This window comes from Oncorhynchus nerka, linkage group LG4 (assembly GCF_034236695.1).
Source record: "Oncorhynchus nerka isolate Pitt River linkage group LG4, Oner_Uvic_2.0, whole genome shotgun sequence".
In the NCBI taxonomy this organism is placed as follows: Eukaryota; Metazoa; Chordata; class Actinopteri; order Salmoniformes; family Salmonidae; genus Oncorhynchus; species Oncorhynchus nerka.
The window spans coordinates 33,274,645-33,295,426 of NC_088399.1; the positions used below are offsets into that span (position 1 = coordinate 33,274,645).

Consider the following 20,782-nt stretch of genomic DNA (forward strand, 5'->3'; position numbering starts at 1 on the left):
ACATTTCTGAATTTTTGGTGGTCTTCCTAAGCCAGGATTCAGACACAGCTAGAACATCCGGGTTGGCAGAGTGTGCTAAAGCAGTGAATAAAACAAACTTAGGGAGGAGGCTTCTAATGTTAACATGCATGAAAACAAGGCTAGTACGGTTACAGAAGTCATCAAAAGAGAGCGCCTGGGGAATAGGAGTGGAGCTAGGCACTGCAGGGCCTGGATTCACCTCTACATTACCAGAGGAAAAGAGGAGGAGTAGGATAAGGGTACGGCTAAAAGCAATGAGAATTGGTCGCCTAGAACATCTGGAACAGAGAGTAAAAGGAGGTTTCTGGGGGCCATGAAATAGCTTCAAGATATAATGTACAGACAAAGGTATGGTAGGATGTGAATACAGTGGAGGTAAACCTAGGTATTGAGTGATGATGAGAGAGATATTGTCTCTAGAAACATCATTGAAACCAGGAGATGTCATCGCATGTGTGGGTGGTGGAACTAATAGGTTGGATAAGGTATAGTGAGCAGGACTAGAGGATCTACAGTGACATAAGCCAATAAACACTAACCAGAACAGCAATGGACAAGGCAGTATGTGCAGTTCTCCAATATTGTTGGATGTTGGAAAGGTGCAACTTATGACTTAAGGATTTTCCAAAACTCCTCTTTGTACACTCAGCTTGAAGGAGGACAGCATAGTGGAATCATACTTGGTGACAGTGGGTATGCACAGACCAACTTCTTGTTCACTCCCTATCGACATGCAATAAAACCTGATCAACAACGGTACAACCAAGCTCAAATCTGAACCAGGGGTGTAGTGGAGCACATGTTTGGTGTATGGATTAGTCATTTCTAGTGTCTCAGAAGCACATTGCGCTTTCAACCAAGATGTGGCATTGCCATAATTACAACAGCAGTGCTTCACAGCATGGCTGCCCAGATCAATTATCCTCAAACAGCATAGATGCCCAGATCAATTACCCTCAAACAGCATGGCTGCCCAGATCAATTACCCTCAAACAGCATGGCTGCCCAGATCAATTACCCTCAAACAGCATGGCTGCCCAGATCAATTACCCTCAAACAGCATGGCTGCCCAGATCAATTACCCTCAAACAGCATGGCTGCCCAGATCAATTACCTCCAACAGCATGGCTGCCCAGATCAATTACCCTCAAACAACATGGCTGCCCAGATCAATTACCCTCAAACAGCATGGCTGCCAAGATCAATTACCTCCAACAGCATGGCTGCCCAGATCAATTACCCTCAAACAGCATGGCTGCCAAGATCAATTACCTCCAACAGCATGGCTGCCAAGATCAATTACCCTCAAACAACATGGCTACTCCGATCAATTACCCCCCAACAGCATGGCTGCCCAGATCAATTACCCTCAAACAGCATGGCTGCCCAGATCCTTGCATTGAAGATGTTCCAATGGATAAGGCAGACAATGACAGAAATTGACTAGCCTGCAAAGAAGCTTTTGCTATGTAGTACTTCTCACAACAAAAGATAGATCAAGTGGAAATATCAGGACCTTGAACTGGTGCTGGTTCAAGAAAAATATTTCTTCTGCTGTTGCTTCATGTTTCTCTTCCCTTTCATAGCCAACAAAACATGAAGGATTTGCATCTTCATATCATGCTCTTCTTTTAAATACATTAGTTTGCGCTCATGAAATTCCATGGTCAGTTTCTCATGCATGCTTAGTGACACAATCATCCTTTCTGGCTGCTGCAGATGTAGTGGGCTGCCCTTCATCCTGCATTATCTTCTCTGAGCTATGGTGATCATCTGCCTCTAGAAAATGATTGCATTAATGCATTGGAGAACATTATTTCTTCAAGAGTTACATTTTTATTATGGGAGTACATGAGTTGACTGACAACATTGCATATTAAATGAATGTGTCCTACCAAATGAAGATTGGAACGGTCCCCCATCTGAACTGTGCAAATGGTCATTATCGGGGATACCGTCCAGGGGTTGCTGGCTATCAACAACAAGTCCCCAAGCTCAACTGTCTCTGGTTTTACCAGTCTTGATTCGCTCCCTACGAGCAACAGCATGTGTCTTCTTTAAGTTTATTTTATGTTTTTTCTACAGGACCTTAGAAAGTAACGACATTATAGAAAATATATTAGTAATTATGTATGATATTGTTTGTTACATTTTTGTCACACAAATATATTTAGGCCCCCATTGTGTTACACAAGAAAACAAACATTTCAAAGTGACTCTGATTTGTGGACCAACAATAAATACAGTATCTTACCTGAAGTTGTAGCGTCCTTCTGTTTACTGTTTCATTTCAGTTGAATTCATTACAAATGGTAGTCCAGGCATTATTTTTCTTGTTTTCTGTTGATGAATCAATGCTCTTTGTTCTAGATATTTGGGTGGTTCGACACAATTAGCTTCAAAAGGTATTTTTCAAAGTTACAAAAATGTTAATGTTTTCTTTTACCTCAGTCCATTATTTGGTTTAGGTGACTTGCTCCAATTCCACACAATGCTTAGCTATTAGTGTCCCATCCCTGGTTTTTGAAGCATCCTCAAGGTCAGCACCAAGTGCACATCGTTAATTTAATTAGGCTTTATAAGGATGAACTGGTTAGTCCTTCTTACCTTAGTCTGGAACTCCTTAGTCTATAACTAAGTTAAGTAACATATCAGGAAGCAATTTTTTACATCTGGATTAATTTAAGTAAAATTAGCCTAGTCCTAACTTAAATTGAACTCTGTCCACGAAACCGCCCCACAGACTGACCAGGTGAATTCACGTGAAAGCTATGATCCCTTATTGATGTAACTTGTTAAATCCACTTCAATCAGTGTAGATGAATGGGAGGAGACAGATTAATCCTTAAGAGACTATTGACACACCTGTGCATCAATCTAATTAACATAATAAAACAATTCCCACAAAAAGCCGAAATATCTTTTTTTTTTTGCATGGGCTGCATCTCAATTCACCACATCCGTCTATGTTGGCCTTCCGTATCTGCGGTGGGAAAGTGGCAGAACTACAGTACTGCTTGTCAGACCAGGAGACATCCCGAAAATCTCTTCTCCAGAAAACATCTGTAGCTTCCGAACGGTTTGGCCTACTAACTATGGAAAGGGGACCCTACCACGAACACGATGGTGTTGTCCATTTTGCTCTACGACCCCCATAAGTGTCACAGGACTCATCTGAAGGTAACCCATACAAATGAATTGAAGTATGGAGGTAGAATTGTGCCAACAAAAAAAGGGGTTAAATGTGTCAAACAATATATACAGTTGAAGTCGGAAGTTTACATACACTTAGGTTGGAGTCATTAAAACTTGTTTTTCAACCACTCCACACATTTCTTGTTAACTTCTTGCGACTAGGTGGCGCTATTAAACATTTTGGATGAAAAACGTTCCCGTTTTAAACAAGATATTTTGTCACGAAAAGATGCTCGACTATGCATATAATTGACAGCTTTGGAAAGAAAACACTCTGACGTTTCCAAAACAGCAAAGATATTGTCTGTGAGTGCCACAGAACTGATGTTACAGGCGAAACCCAGGTAAAAATCCAACCAGGAAGTGCCGCATTTTTTAAAACCGCCTCATGCCAATGACTCCTTATATGGCTGTGAATAAGCTACAAATGAGCTTACGTTTTCCACGTATTCCCCAAGGTGTCTATAGCATTGTGACGTCTTTTTAGGCATTTCCATTGAAGAATGGCTGTAAGGGACCATATATAGCATGTGGTCACATGGTGTCTCCCGCAGAAAATCTTGCGTAAAATACTGAGGTAGCCATTTTTCCAATCGCTTCTTATGAGAAACCAATTGCCTCGACGGATATATTATCGAATATATATGTTAAAAACACCTTGAGGATGGATCCTAAACAACGTTTGCCGTGTTTCTATCGATATTATGGAGCAAATTTGGAAAAAAGTTTGGCGTTATAGCTGTAGCATTTTCCGGTCGATTTCTCAGCCAAGCATGATTACATTTACATTTACATTTAAGTCATTTAGCAGACGCTCTTATCCAGAGCGACTTACAAATTGGTGCTTTCACCTTATGACATCCAGTGGAACAGCCACTTTACAATAGTAGAAACGGGAGCTATGATGAAGAAACGGGAGCTATTTCGCCTGCAAAAATAATATTTTTGGAAAAAAGGAACATTTGCTATCTAACTGGGAGTCTCCAGAGTGAAAGCATCTGAAGTTCTTCAAAGGTAAATGATTTAATTTGGTTGCTTTTCTTATTTTCGTGAAAATGTTGCCTGCTGCCTGCTGCCAGCAGAGCCTAGCATAGCATTATGCCATGATAAACTTACACAAATGCTTGTCTAGTGTTGGCTGTAACGCATATTTTGAACATCTGAGATGACAGTGTTGTTAACAAAAGGCTAAGCTTGTGTTTGAATATATTTATTTCATTTCATTTTCGATTTTCATGAATAGGAAAAGTTTCTGGATGTCTGGATGTAGGCTAGATTTTTATGATCCCCCACACAATGGAGGGAAGTAATGAATCCTCTAACCAGTGACGCCACTCCTCAAGAGCCAGCTTAACAGGTAAGAGTTCCCAGTTGCCTACGTCAACATTTCTCTCTGCAGGTGAGAGCTTGCGGGACAAGGCACAAGGATGGAGCTTCTGATCCGAGGGAGAACGTTGAGACAGGACTGCACCTACACCGGTGTCGGAAGCGTTCACCTCGAGGACGAATGCTGCCTCTGCCTCGGGGAACCAGTGGTATGGAGTGGAGGTTGAGGTGAGAGGAGCTGCCAAACGACTGTTGTCAAGGATGAATCGTCTATAAAAATTAGCAAACCACAGAAAACGCTGTAGCTGCTTCAGATTCCCACTCTGACTGCCCTAACCTTGGCAGGGTCTATTCGTAGCTAACCTTCAGCAAAAATGTAACCCATGAATGACACAGAGGAAACATGAAACTCACATTTCTCAGCCTTGACAAATAGCTTATTCTCCAATAGCCTTTGGAGAACTTGGTGGACGTGTTGCTTGTGAGCCTCAATGTCCTTCGAAAAAAATCATTCAACAGGCCCTGAAAAACAGCCGGGGCAATAGTGAGGCCAAAAGGCATAACGAGATACTCAAAATGTCCAAGTGGTGTGTTGAACGCCGTTTTCCCACTCATCTCCCTCTCTGATGCGGACAAGGTGGTAGGCATTCCGAAGGTCCAGTTTAGTAAATATTCTGGAGGAACAGAAGACAGGTCTGGGATGGACTGGGGTGAAGACAAGGCAGGAGGAAGGGCAAAATGTAGGCAATTAGAATGGCAAAATGTAGTACCCCTTCCAGTAGACCAGTCAATCTGTGGGTTGTGTAGCTTTAACCATGGATGGCCCAGAACCAGATGTGAGTGAGAACAGTCGATGATATGGAAACTGATCTTTTCCTGGTGATTACCAGAGAGACGCAGGATAACAGGAACAGTTCTCTCCAAAACACGGAAGAGTAGCTTTCCAGAGGTGTATCAAGCAAAACAGTGTCCAGGCCCAACTGCTTAAAACTTCTTATGGCTGCAATCCCATTAACGGGATGATATGACAACAGCCAGTGAAAGTGCAGGGCGCCAAATTCAAAACATCAAAAATCTCATAATTAAAAGTCCTCAAACATACATGTATTTTACACCGTTTTAAATGTGGTCTTGTTGTTAATCCCACCACAGTGTCCGATTTCAAATAGGCTTTACGGCGAAAGCACCACAAACAATTATGTTAGGTGACCACCAAACCACAATAAAAACAGAAATTTCCCAGACAAAGAGGAGTCACAAAAAGCACAAATAGATAACAAATTAATCACTAACCTTTGATGATCTTTATCAGATGACACTCATAGGACTTCATGTTACACAATACATGTATGCTTTGTTTGATAAAGTTCATATTTATAAAAATATGAGTTTACATTGGCGGGTTACATTCACTAGTTCCAAAAACATCCAGTGATTTTGCATAGCCACATCAGTCAACAGAAATACTCATCATAAATGTAGATGATAATACAAGTTATACACATGGAATTACAGAAATACCTCTCCTTAATGCAATCGCTGTGTCTGATTTCAAAAAAACTTTACGGAATAAGCAAACCATGCAATAATCTGAGACGGCACTCAGAAGAAACAGTCACAATAGCCGCCGTGTTGGCGTCAACATAAAGAACAAATTACATGATAAATATTCCCTTACCTATGATGGTCTTCATCAGAAAGCATTCCAGGAATCCCAGGTCCACAATAAATGTTTGTTTTGTTCGATAATGTCCATTATTTATGTCCAAATACCTCCGTTTGTTAGCGCATTTGGTATACATATCCAAACGCTCATTATGGTCAGCTTTACGTCGGACAAAAACTTCAAAAAGTTTTATTACAGGTCAAAGAAACATTTCAAACTAAGTACAGAATCAATCATTAGGATGTTTTTAACATGAATAAAGTTCCAACCGGAGTATTCATTTGTGTCTTGATCAGCAATGGAACGCAACTTGATACCATGAGGAATGAGCGTGATCAGAAAATGCCTGACTGCCAGTCACCTGATAGATTCTGCTCTCATTCAGTCCCCCAATGCAGTAGAAATCTCATTCAAATTTCTATAGATGTTTGACATCTAGTGGAACCCCTAGGGCGTGCAACATCATTAATATCTCATGGGGATTTCATTGGGAACTGTGGTGAATACATACGAAGCTCAGATTTCTCACTTCCTGTTTTGATTTCTCCTCAGGATTTTGCCTGCCATATGAGTTCTGTTAAACTCACAGACATCATTCAAACATATTTAGAAACTTTAGAGTGTTTTCTATCCAATACTACTAATAATATGCATATATTAGCAACTGAGACTGAGGAGCAGGCCATTTACTTTGGGCAACTTATTCATCCAAGCTACTCAATGCTGCCCCCCAGCCATTAGAAGTTTTAACAACCCCTTGGTCCGGGAAAACTCTCGTCGGCGCCTGAATCGTTGAGAGCAGGCAGAGGAAAAGCCTGGCTCTGCCACACAAGGTTGGCCTCAAGCAGGGGTCTGGGAGATGATGGGCAGGCGATTTGGCTCAACTGTATATCCCCCACTACTGCTGAGCCCTCTCTTTTGCTGGACACAGGGTACAAGTGGAAACCAGGTGACCAACCTGGCCACAATACAGACAGCTCCTAGTACTGATACGCCGCTGCCTCTACTCTGGAGATAGATGAGTCCGGCTGAGCTGCATGGGTTCAGGATTGGAACCTGCCTGGTGATGTGAAGCAGTCGAAGAAATTGAGCAAGGCACAGAAGCAGACATTATGGGAAATGCAACCATACCTCCCCTCTCCCTCTGACGCTCACGGAGACGGTTGTCAATGCGGATAGTGAGAGAAATTAGTTTATCAAGTCCCTCAGGCTCCTCTCTGGATACCAACTCGTCCTTGAGGGTCTCAGTGAGTGCGTTCCGCAATGCTCCCTGAAGGGCCTCATCATTCTAAACTTCCAATTTCAACTGTATATATATATTTTTGCTATTTAGGAATGTATTATTCAATGCGTTTCTATGGGCCAAATGCAATTTTTGATCATATAATTTTTGTATATATATTTTTTAAATACATACGGGAGTGCTAACATTCAAAATCAAATATCTAAATGATCTATGGTATAAATATCTTAAAACAATTCTGCATGTCAGTTTAGTAGAACCCCCCCTTAGACTTTTTAGACAGATTTTTAAGCCAATTAAGATATGGATTGTGTATGTGTGCAATTCAGAGGGTGAATGGGCAAGACAAAATATTTAAGTGCCTTTGAACGGGGTATGGTAGTAGGTGCCAGGCGCACAGGTTTGTGTGCAGAACTGCACCGCTGCTGGGTTTTTCACTCAACAGTTTCCAGTGTGTATCAAGAATGGTCCACCACCTAAAGGACATCAATCCAACTTGACAAGCATTGGAGTCAACATGGCCCAGTATCCCTGTGGAACACTTTCGCCACCTTGTAGAGTCCATGCCCCGATGAATTGAGGCTGCTCTGAGGGCAAAAAAAAAGGAAAGATGACCAGGTGTAGTGACACTTGCTGTGACACTCTCATGGATGTCATTGATTATGACATCCCCTGGCCCTGGGGTCACTGTAGATATGACTGGTTACATTATGTAATAATCATAATGCAACAATCTATTACCATTTAACAATGAAGGAAATGCAACTGTGATGTAATAATAACATGTGTAGGCCTGGTAATAATTCCATTGATACATTTACTTCACCAGTTATTTATTTATTTTATTTAACCTTTATTTAATTCGGCAAGTCAGTTAATAGCAAATTCCTATTTACAATGATGGCCTACCAAAAGGCAATAGGCCTCCTGCGTGGACGGGGCCTGGGATTAAAATAAATAAATAAATACAACATAAATATAGGACAAAAGACACATCACAACATGAGAGACACAACCCTACATAAAGAGAGAACTAAGACAACAACATAACAAGGCAGAAACACATGACAACACAGTTATATTGTTTTATATTGTTCGGTGTAACAATGTAACAATGTAACACTCTGGTCAATAGCCTATACTGTAACAGTTAGGGAGATGATGTGTGATGTGCTTCGATGACAGCTGATTGTTAGTGAAAGCCACTGGCGCCTCTAGCGTCGCATCAAAGCCTGTATCAAAGATTCTAAACAGTGCTGTAATCCCTTGCTTTGATCACGTGAGGACTGTACTTGGCCAAATGGGAAAGCGAGTCTCTCGTAAACTGCCGGCCGCCATTACATTGCTATGCGTGGTGGGCTGGCAGATAGTGCACGACGCTGCTAGCGGCTGTTCGCGTAAGCACGCTCACATACACACACAGAGTGAGCCACACATATTTATACATAGCCTACTCACATACGCTTTCATACGAATATTACAGAAAAGACACTGACTGAGACATAAACAATGCCTGGAAAGGGATTCTTCTGCTTCTGAATTCCTTGATGAGAAACATCGCATATAATCGACGTTTTAATTGATTAATTTTAATCAATCATAAATCTTGCCTTAAGAGGGAACACGTTTTTTAAAAAAGGTATGTTTTTTAAAGGGAGATAACGAGACTGGACTCCTGACCAGCGTGAAACATTTATTTGATCATCATAACGTCAGATAAGGATTGTTACCATTGCTGGATTATCAACGTTTTCTTGGATACATTATTGCATCTACTGTTATTTCAAGCTAAATAAATATTTTAAGGTCTACAGTTAATTGTTGGGAGACTGGGAGGACATTTCGTAATGATATAAAACAGAAAGGAAGGAAGGATCTTTTTTTAACCTCGGTCTGCTGCTGCCGTTTCCCTGCTGTTGGACGGAGCATACTTTTTTTTCCGATGAAGAATACGAAAACATTTAAAATTGACACATTTAATAGCCTTTTTGGTTGCGAGACCATCAACTCTCTTGCGGTCCACCTTGGATTACCCGACGAAAGAGCAAGCTTTATTTTTTAGCCTCGCTTGTCTGCAGTCTGACGTTATTTGCAAAGTGAAACAAGGATGAAACATTCCTGTTCACAGTTGCCTGTTGTATGTGGTAGGCTACATTGTGAGGGGAACGGTGGTGTTAAGAAAGAAAGCTATTAATAGCTCATGCAATTCTCGAAAACTATCACAACTGGTGCATCAGCTTGCCTTGTGGGGGCTGACGGAATCGAATTCAGATTTCTTGCATGCAATTTGCAACAGACTTGTCTTCGACACCTAAACGGTCCATTTAGTAGTGTTTAATCAGTGGATAATACACGCGTAATAAACTACAGCGTTTTTCTATAAGAAGTTTTCGGACTAACCACACATTTTGATGGATTTTTGCGCTCAGGAAGAAAATAATAGCTCTACTTCGCATGGATTACACTATTATTTAATCATTAAAGTATCATCGGAAAGACTGGCATGGACACGGATGGACATTTCTCTCCATGGATTAAGACACGGATACATTTTAGCCTAGCCTACATGCTTTCTGCGTTTGAAAATGATCAGGTTTGGATCGCCTGAGCTGGACAGTAACAATGTTCTGATCTGCGAACACACTTGGATGTACAAAAACAAACCATTCGTTTTGGCAGGCTATACAATCAAAGGGGGTTATTGATATATTTAGAATCCTTTCTTTGAGTACACCCTCTGTTCAGCCGGGTTATTTTTTTATGACAGTTGACAAAATATTTGGGCTACTTAAGGTTAGCCATTGATCTGTTAGACAATTACCCGTGTTTTGGCGGTGGTGTGGCATACTTGTAAGGGAACCGATTTGCCACCACTGCTCGGTCTTGTTACCGATCAAGGATTTCGACATGCCCAGTACTGACGACCCGAACGGCGGACGATTATGACTACGGCAGCGAATTGGGTGGCTAACGGGGCAAGCCTTGAAGACTGCCACTCCAACCTCTTCTCTCTGGTACAGTAAAACAAATAATGGGTGCACATAAAGACACACGAACGAGGCGTGATACGGTAGTAGGCACGCTTAGATCTGCACTCACGGTACAAAGGTGAACCAATTGTCGGTGCTGTTATTAGCCAATCATTAACTCGAGCTACTGGGCCGGGAAAACGACCATATTTTATCACTAAACGTGTTATGATAATAGATACTACTTTAGAGGCTTTAAGACCACATTGTTTTGTAGCCTGTTCAAATATATGCAGCCTCATAAATAGTAATATTGTCCGTTTATTATTCTTGTTACACTAATTTGTAGGTCTATAATTTATTTTAAATTATCCAAATTATGTCAGGCAGCATAGTTTTGTGACATTGTGTAAAGACACATTGAACTAGCAGACATAGGCCTACTTCAAAATCAAGACAGACCGAAATAATGAAGAATAAGCTTTTTAAGGTGTATACTCAAATTTGGAACACTTTCCCCTAACTTCACTTCTCAACAACTGATTTGGAAAGAGCCTTTCCACTGTAACCTCTCACTCATTTTTTGAGTTGGAGGGAAAATGCAAGGCATATCTTTATGTTCAGCAAATAATTGTATAATTGTAGCGATGCATAGGCTACTGCTCAAACAACAGAGCATTCAACAGTAGCAGGTGAAGACACAGAAGGGTAATTTGTATATCTGGATTGATGTGAAACGAGAGGCATCCAAACACAAGTTATTAAACCCTTAACCCCCTGCTCAAAGTGGAGGTGAATTCATGTGTTGCGTACTATAAGGGAAACATGAGCATGTCTGTCAGACAGTAGCATCTCTCAAGTTGACAACAGAATGTCCACTTTCAAAGTCATTATTGGTAGAATATATGCAACTTTTTGCTCGGATCACCAAACAAACCTCTCATCTTACATGCATTAGCGGAATTCACAAGTTTTCTGTTATTGCCTTGAAGCTATTCCAATCTTCCATATCCCAAACTTTCCTCAACATTGTTTTTCACTGAGGGAGACCTTGCACTTACTGAGTTAACTTTATACATTTTTTATTTAACGTTTATTTAACTAGGCAAGTCAGTTAAGGACAAATTCTTAATTACAATGACGGGCTAGGAACGGTGGATTAACTGCCTTGTTCAGTTGCAGAACAACAGATTTTCTTTTACCTTGTCAACTCTGAGATTCAGTCTAGCAACCTTTTGGTTACTGGCCCAATGCTCTAACCACTAGGCTACCTGCTGCCCCATGCACTAAAGGCATGTGGATTGGATTGAGTTTGGGCATGGGGTCTGGAGCCACAACAACAATAGGGTTCTTGGGGGCGTTTTAGATTATGATGCTGGTAGTCATGTTCAACTATAGCTGCAGTATGCCTCTGACACGGCACTGTTTCAGTCAAGCTCTCAGTGTGGTTTGTGAGGGTTTGTGGCAGCAGGTGAGCCATTCCACCAATTCAGCCAGCGAGTGTTGGTGGAGAGGAGGGAAACCTTTGCGGGAGTTTTATCCCATGCCGCGCAAATTCAGAAAAGCCCTCCTGATTGATTTACTGCTCTCTGTTGGTATACATGAATTTAATCCGATCAAATCTCAGTGCTTTTAGTGTAGTCAACAGAGCTCCTCTGTCAGGCTCTCTCTCAGCGCAGCTGTGGAAACAGAGTAAAACAGTGATTATGTTTTCGTCAACTTTCTAAGCACGGTGTTTTCCCTCCAAAAGACTCCCCCCTCCATTATCATGCTGTGCAGAGGGCTGGCAAGGCTACATGCCCCCTCTATCTGTGTAAACAGCTTTAGAAAGGTGAGGGAGAAGAGCTACGTCTGCTTGTTGTGCAGTTAGTCACTGTGATGACTGTTAGATAGTCAGAGTCAGATGAACACTAATGACAAACCAACCAGTGGCTTGTTAAGGAGGGAGAGAGATGGGGAGATCACTCACTCCAGAATGTTAAGGTCAAATAGAAAAGCTGCAATTTTAGAGTTATCTTTTCATATGCTATTGCTATTATATTACTACTAATACTTATATTATGGCTATTGTGTACAATCGTATTTGTCACTTGTCTGATTGTGTTTACATGGGTGACAATTTTCTTTAGATAAGTCATGGTTAAATATTTTCACACCTCGGTCTCAGGGTGCTTTACCAGTGAAAGCCCTTTTCTGACAGACTGCTGAGCAGAATTCCACTGTGCAGTAACCTTGTCCGAATTATTTACTACGTTATCACGTCAATAAAACAAAACAAGTATAGTACTAGGCAGCATGTCTTTATTAAAAACAGATTACTGCCAACCTATTTCGATTGCACTGTGAGACATTTCACATTTACATTTGAGTCATTTAGCAGACACGCTTATCCAGAGCGACTTACATGAGCAATTATGTTTAGGTGCCTTGCTCAATGGCACATCGACAGACTTTTCACCTAGTTGGTTCGGGATTCAAATGAGCAAACTTTCGGCCCAACCGCTAGACACATCTCTTTCACATTCATCTCAGCATCATGAATAGCTGGTAGGACAGAAAAAACGGATATCTCAGAGAAGAAATGAACTGGGAAGCTAGGAGCATAGGAAAGAGGGATGAAGACAGAAGTTAAGCAGTCTTGTTTGAAGCAGAAGAATGTGTCTCTTTCTATTGCTGGGGGAAAAAAAGTGGTTTGAGAGTGAGAGAGTGAGCGGAGCATGGGGAATCTGTTTTCCTTTTAGGAAAGTATTATGTTTGATGTGCATTTCCTGAGCACTAGCCTCAGCCCATTTGAGAGAAAGAAAGAGAGAGCATGGCCGTAACTCTGTAGGCTGGGCAGGTTCTTTACAATGACTCATGCCCGAGTCACTGCTGAAATATGAAACGCAAGGAGCGCACAGCCTATGATGCAGGGAGCATCAGCGTGTGCACACACATTCCTCCTAACACACACACAGGGGGAAGCAAACACAGAGACAAGCTTGCAAAAACACACAAAAACATATCATATTATACTCATAAAAATATTCACAAACACACTAGGACATACACACAGGGACATGTACGCGTGTACAAACAGGTTGGATTCTCTTGCTTTAATTAAAAGAGTTCTCCTGTCCCCCAGACAGGGCTGCGGGGAGTGAAACACTGGTAATTAAGTGTCGTCAAGTGGAGTTATAATGTGATCAGCTAAGAGGTGCTCATTAGACAAACTGTATTCCAATAGAGCTCCATGCATGTATAATGATAACCAACCGCGAAAGATCGAGAGAGAGGGGAGTAAAATAAGAAATGGGCTGTGTAATACAATTGAACAGGAGGGCCCACTATATTTAGGTAACTTAGTGTGCCTGCTCAGAAGGAGCTATATTAGTGGCCAGTATTCAAATGTTGAAGGATTACTACTACATGCCTAACCGGGACCTTGTCCTTTAATGACTAAAAGAGTATCCAGCCAGGGTTTCTGGGACGCCAACTCTAGATCTCCAGTCCAATGCCCTGTGGTCTTTCTCCATCTGGCCAGCTATAGCTCTATCTCTCAGGGCTCTAGTAGCCAAAACACAACCTCCTCCAGCCCTCTTTGGCTGGTCTCCCTGCTAGCGTAGTGACAGTTAGTGCAGGTCTCACCTGGAGAGGCTGTTTGGGGAGCTGGCTAATCTCCCTCTGTCACTGCATGGGGATCCCTGTCAACGCAACAGGGCTCAACTCAGTAGGGGTTGGTCCCTCTATATCATCCTTCAGGGATAACATCCTTAGCTAAACACAGACCCACTTACCCCCCCCCTACACACACACACACACACACACACACACACACACACACACACACACACACACACACACACACACACACACACACCTTGGGCCCAATAAATTACTCCACTACAAATCGATCTATTAACGAGCCTTGTCGCTTCCCAAGGGGGCGAGGCACAATGATTGAGGGAGGGGAGGGCAGAGAAAGAGGCCTCTCTTCGCTACCAATCCCCTGATATAAATCCTGGGTGGTGAGCCATGGATCTTGTCTGAGCAGGACCTGTCTCGGCCCTGCCAGAGAGGTGAAGTACGGATACAAGAGAAGGGACAGGGAGCCACCCTGGTCCTGAAGTGGGACAGGGATGGGGACAGAGATGGGGACAGCATGGGATGGGGTAGGGGGGAGATATTTTGGAGCACTGTGGCTTGAGTGTGAAATATGTAAGTCCTGCAGTGCCAGCTGTGTGCTATTCTTAGCCCTCTGGTGTTCCTGCATTTAGGGCGACAGAGGGGAGAGTGGGAAAGGGGAATTGGCAGGAATGAGCTGTAGAGAGGCCGCTGCCGTGGCTGCTACTGAGGGGATGTCTAGCATTGTGGCTCTCCTCATTCAGGGCTGCCGTCTTTATCTCCATTACAGGGACTCCAACTGTTCCAGTGACACGTTGAGTTTTTCCCTCACACTCTTTTTCACACAACTTAATATAATTTCACCACTCGGTTTTTCCACCACAACGCTGACTTTTGTAAATATGTTATCATGATTTCCATAATGCGATTTCTCATATGTAAATTTGACACTGTGTTTTAAAGCTTCCTTTGGAGATAAACACGCTGTGATTGTGAGAGGATTAGGTGTCTTCCAGAGATGCTCCGGAGATGTCATACAGACGTTGTGGTCTTTGTTACTGCAGCACTGAAAATCCCTTTGTAATTACCATAATTGACCCAACGATCTTGATAGCGAGAGCTTTTCCTTGTAAAGGAGCTATCTCTCTCAGCTGGTATGTGTTCTTTTCGTCTGACAGCTTAACCGATAGAGTAGTTGGCTGAGATTCAATAACAGTTATACTCAAGTTAAAGGCTGGTTTAAAGCAAAAGTGTCTGGAATAGAATGGCTATTCTAAATACTTGTTGTTGTGCGTTAGTGAATTCTAATCAGCATGCGGTCATGTTTTATTGAGAAATTACCCCTCTCGTAAACAAACACTCTAGGTCCAGATTGTTGATTTGATAACCATTGCAGGGTATTGATTTGCGCCATGCTGCTGCCACAAGTGTGCTCTCATCTTGAATTAGCCGACATCCGGCCTTTTCACATGGTAATGAACATTTGCACCGCTCATCTCAGCCCTGGCCAACACTGGGGATGAGATTTCCAATATGATATGGAGACATGTTTTTGTCAATATACAGTAGTCAACCATGACTAATCATGCAGTGCATATTGAGTCCCAGATGTTGTGTTATGAACAAGACAAGCTGTTGTATCTGTAAGAGAAGCAGCCCTGAGGGAATAGGAGTGGTATTTTAAGGTCATGTTTGGCTGTGTTAAGATGTGGTGAGAGCCTGGAAGTCAAGGCAGTCAGTCAGTGCAGTCACTTCTCTGATTCATCTCTTTGAAGGGCTCTCCATGCTGCCACTCCCACTTGGTGTCAGGGTAAAGTTACTGCAGGGTTCTGTACTGCCAGCACTGCAGACAGAGGGAGGAGGGTTACTGATGTCTGCTTCTGTTGTTCTAACTGAGATTGACTTTACTTAGAATAATGAAGCAAGTCAAGTTGAATGCATGGACATAGGACTTGTTTTTGTTCTGAAGTCTTTACAATTGAATTCACTTTTAATTACGTAGGCTACGTCCAATTATTTATATCATATGTCAGACTTTTATTTGCATTTGTCCAATTTAATAGCTTTACACACTTCTGCTGCCCCCTGCTAGTGCTCAGTAAAGTAAGTACATCTGCATAATGTAAAATTGTTCATAACAAACGCACAGTCATAAGCTTCAGACTAATCTAGTGGTTGGATATGAATGTGTTGCTTCTGGTAAGTCAGGGGCTTTCCTGACATGCACTATATGCTGGATATAGTAATGATTTACATTTGAATCCGAGTCTGTGCATTCCAGGTGCATGGTAGCAGACAATGGAGGTGTTACTGGAGAGGGAGGAGGGGACGGGAGAGATGGAGAATTACATCCCTTTGTAAGAAAAGACCCCTAAACTGCTTGAAACGTTATCTTTCCGCCGTAACCCTGGAGACAGAATCTCGAAAATTGAATAAGTTGCTGAAGTCTTACAGATGTTGTATGTTGCCTAGCAACTGTTTTACTTCCCTCTTTTTTTCCTGGTGTATTTCTTCGGGTCTGTCACAGTTAATTAAGTTGCACTGGAGACACACGGCTGGTAATGGAGGGACTGGTTTATTTATTTGTCCATTAATAATACACGTTAAGCAGGGCCACTGTTTTAGGTTGGTCCTCCATTTAAGAGAAAACCCAACAGCATGTCTCCATGTCTTTGTTTGCCATTGGAGTGGGATCTTGTCAGCGTTGTCTCACAACAAACAACAAACACCAAACACCTGTCTTCATTGGTCTTCCCCCTTGTCATGTCCCGCCCCCCCTCCCATTGCATCAGGTGAGAGGTTCATTTTAGCTCTCTGCAGTTTGAGCCACAGCTGATTGGCAGGCGCAGGCGCGTCTGTCACTCTGCCCCGGGGAGGGTTACAGCTCTAATTAGGTGACTTGGCTTGCCTGCCTCCCAGGGCCGATTCCTACAACAGACACACGATCAAGACGCCCCTTCCTTTGTAGGGCCTTGTAAAGGTGCCGGCAGAGGGCAGAATAAAATCACCTGTTCAGTTCTGAGAGCCCTAGTGGCCATTTTCTGCACCTGTTTTTGTGCTTTTGTGTCCCTCTCTTGTCCCCTCTGCTATGCTGTTATGTGCAGAGGTCCCTGTGCACTGTAAAATGCCAGAGGGGGAAAAGCAGGCAGTAATATGATTTCATTTGATTTCAATTGCTAACTGAAGAAGGGGGATTTAGCCTGTTCTGATTTCTCGAAGGCTCTCAGCATTTCCAGAGTCATCCACCATGCCTCGTATGGAAAAGAGATTCTTTCTGGTTTTCATGGTAGTTACATTTTTCAACACTGGGCTACTGTGAAACAGGCTGGTTTCAAGGGTTGAGGTAATTTCAGTTTCCAATTCAAATCAGTTCAGGAGCTGAGCAATAATAAAAATAAAAAATATATGTGAAATCTATTTATGACTTGAATTTCAGAAGAGTTTTGGAATTTGAGCTAAATGGATTTGACTCGTTTGCTGTAGAGGATTTTGGGATGATACGTGAGTCATGTCTCCAGTACCGTCTTTTGAACAAACCCCAAATATTGGCAGCATGTCAAGTGTCTTCAGATATTTGACGGGCTGTAAATGCCACCCTGACAGAAAGTGTTTCACAGAAGCTGTGATCGGTAAAGCTGCTGATATAAGCTGTCTCTCAATTGCCTAAAGTGCTCTCCTCTGTCCAACTCTATTGCTCTTACGTTGCTACAAGAATCCCAGAGTGGCACCTCTGTTCCACTCTTTCATCTTTCAGCATGAGACGCTTTAATACCAGGTTCCCATCTTCTAACTGGTGAGGAGACCCACTTGTTCAAGTGACCCACATTCGTAAAGACTAAAAGGCTTTGATAGTAAGTGAGTTTTTAGAAAGTCAAGCTGTTTGCTAAGCTGAACTTAACATTCAGATGGAAGAGATAGCATGGGGTGTTGATAGTAAGTCAGAGTGTACAGTGACGTCCTCTGGGCTCCTTGAGAACTCCAGGTTACTCTGTGCTTTATGTTTCTGTCACTGATTACAAAATAAAATGATTTATTTTTAATTGTTCTATGGGGTAGATCAGGTTTAATATTGCAGCTAGATTGTAGCTTCCATCAATGCAATTGTCTGCATCATTTTCAATCCCCCAATATATATTTTTGTAAATATATACAGTTGAAGTTGGAAGTTTACGTACACTTAGGTTGGAGTCATTAAAACTCGTTTTTCAACCTCCACAAATTTCTTGTTGACAAACTATAGTTTTGGCAAGTCTGTTAGGACATCTACTTTGTGCATGATACAAGTAATTTTCCCAACAATTGTTTACAGACAGACTATTTAACTTATAATTCACTGTATCACAATTCCAGTGGGTCAGAAGTTTACATACACTAAGTTGACTGTGCCTTTAAACAGCTTGGAACATTTCAGAAAATTATGTCATGGCTTTAGCTTCTGATAGGCTAATTGACCTCATTTGAGTCAATTGAAGGTGTACCTGTGGATGTATTTCAAGGCCTACCTTCAAACCCAGTGCCTCTTTTGCTTGACATCATGGGAAAATCAAAAGAAATCAGCCAAGACTTCAGAAAAATAATTGTACACCTCAGTAAGTCTGGTTCATCCTTGGGAGCAATTTCCAAATGCCTGAAGTGACCATGTTCTTCTGTACAAACAGTAGTACGCAAGTATAAACACCATGGGACCACGCAGCCATCATACCACTCAGGAAGGAGACACGTTCTGTCTCCAAGAGATGAACGTACTTTGGTGCAAAAAGTGAAAATCATTCCCAGATTGACCTTGTGAAGGACCTTGTGAAGATGCTGGAGGAAACAGGTACAAAAGTATCTATATCCACAGTAAAACGAGTCCTATATCGACATAACCTGAAAGGCCGCTCAGCAAGGAAGAAGCCACTGCTCCAAAACCGCCATAAAAAAGCCAGACTATGGTTTGTTAAGTTACATTTAAAGCTTGGTCGCAAATGGGTCTTCCAAATGGACAATGACCCCAAGCATACTTCCAAAGTTAGTTAGTATGAAAATAGCTCCATTTTTATCAGATGACAACAGAAGGGCAACTCTATTTGGCTGGCAGCCACACGTAAATGAGCTTAAAATTAAGAAGCAAGGTCTTTTTTTTGCTAAAATGATGCATGGCCATCATATTTCTAATGTTTAGGTCTATCATAGAAAGAATGTAGCCAGCTATATTTCTTAATGTTCTGCTTTAATATTGCATTTCACCGTAGTACTGGAGAAAAGAAGCTACATATCAGTTGGAGTATCTGTCTGCTGATTGAATGCCCTGTTTGTGAATTCTCATCATAGTTTAGAAGGGCAACTGAAGCACAAAATGAGTCTGATGCCGAGCAGAAGTTACATTAAGAAGCATTTTAGATCTGTGTTTACAAAACTCCAGCAAGATATTTCTTACGTGTTTTAATCTTTTTTTCCTGCGTGAAAAACACAGAATTTTGCATTAATACAACCCCTTTAACTTGCTATCTAAGTAAGTGGCTAAATTAATAAGGTGACGGGGCATCATATTGTTTTAGCTTTCTGCCGTGTTTGAGAAGTAAAAGCCCTTTGGGGGAGTTATTTGTACAGCTGCCACTGTTATCTTGATTTCCTTGCGTTTTTACTCTTCTCAATTCTTGGCCGTCTGCTCCTCTACCCTCTTCTCCAAGCAGGCAAGCCGTTGCCCTAGCGACTCTAGACTCACAACAGACACAGTATGTAGACATGCTGCCGGAGAGCCAGTACTGCATGCGTCAAAACTTTGACCATTTGCACGATGTCTCTCGTTCCTGTTCGCTTGTAAATGTCAAACTCACCAAAAATGACATTCGGTAGCTCATACCTATATATGTATAACTTTATGAGCTAGATTGCCTGTATTTGCAATTAGTTTATTTTCATTTGCGCTCGTTAGCATATTTAGCTGGCAGCCTGCAATGAATTTGTTTTATTACTTTTGCAAATTACTTGTTAGCATTCTGGTATTAGACGCCCAATGGTCTTTTTTGCATTTTTTTGACACCCCTCTGTGTACCACGCCGATAATACCATAAATCCCGGGCTGAGAGAAGGATGGTATGACGATATGAAAATCTGGATGCCTCCCAATCCTAGAAGGAAGTGCTCTGCCCACTATACAGTCATGTCTCTGCCTATGCTGTCATGCATGACCTTGTGCGTCAATGTACGTCTATTTGTTTTTTGTGTGTATTTTCTCCCCTTTTTTTCTCCCAATTTCTATTACAATCTTGCTATTGCAGTGCCTTGCACTAGTGTGTGTGTGTGTATGTGTATCAGTCTAGAGGAAAAATTACATTTGCGACATGGAGGTCAAATACAAACAATCCATTCATTATTACTCGTGAAGCTATTCCCCAACACCCCAAGTTGTTAAGGCAGGACAATAATGTGAATGTTTTCTCACTCCACAAGAACTCTTGTGGCTTCGCCTTTCTGTCTGCCGCTGACCTCAAAGGTGTAGATTGAGTCAACTGTGCTTTCCTGTCTGTGCAGAAACCTTGTAATTATATTATGGGGGTTTCCCTGTTGTTATTTGTCTCCTGTTTAGAGTCTATGGGTTTTCTATTGGGTTGTGTGTTAAGGCTGTATACAGTAGGTTCACTATCACCTTACTGAGTTGTGCTGGTTTGCTGAGGCTCTATATAGTGAGTCCAACACACTACATGTAACATCTACAGTGTCTTACTGTGTCTGTACTGTATGTGCCTGACTTTTATCCTCACAAAGTTATGTGTC

The 20,782-nt window shown here is 41.9% G+C and overlaps 1 protein-coding gene across 1 annotated transcript in view; it reads left to right on the forward strand.

Moving 5' to 3' along the window:
- Positions 1–10,382: 10,382 nt before the first annotated feature.
- LOC115117511 (mediator of RNA polymerase II transcription subunit 13-like) overlaps positions 10,383–20,782 on the forward strand; it is a 126,180-nt gene continuing 115,780 nt past the window's right edge. Inside the window, 1 exon segment of the mRNA XM_065017465.1 lies at positions 10,383–10,465. Within this exon segment, the coding sequence (XP_064873537.1) occupies positions 10,394–10,465 (72 nt within the window). The 5' untranslated portion in view covers positions 10,383–10,393.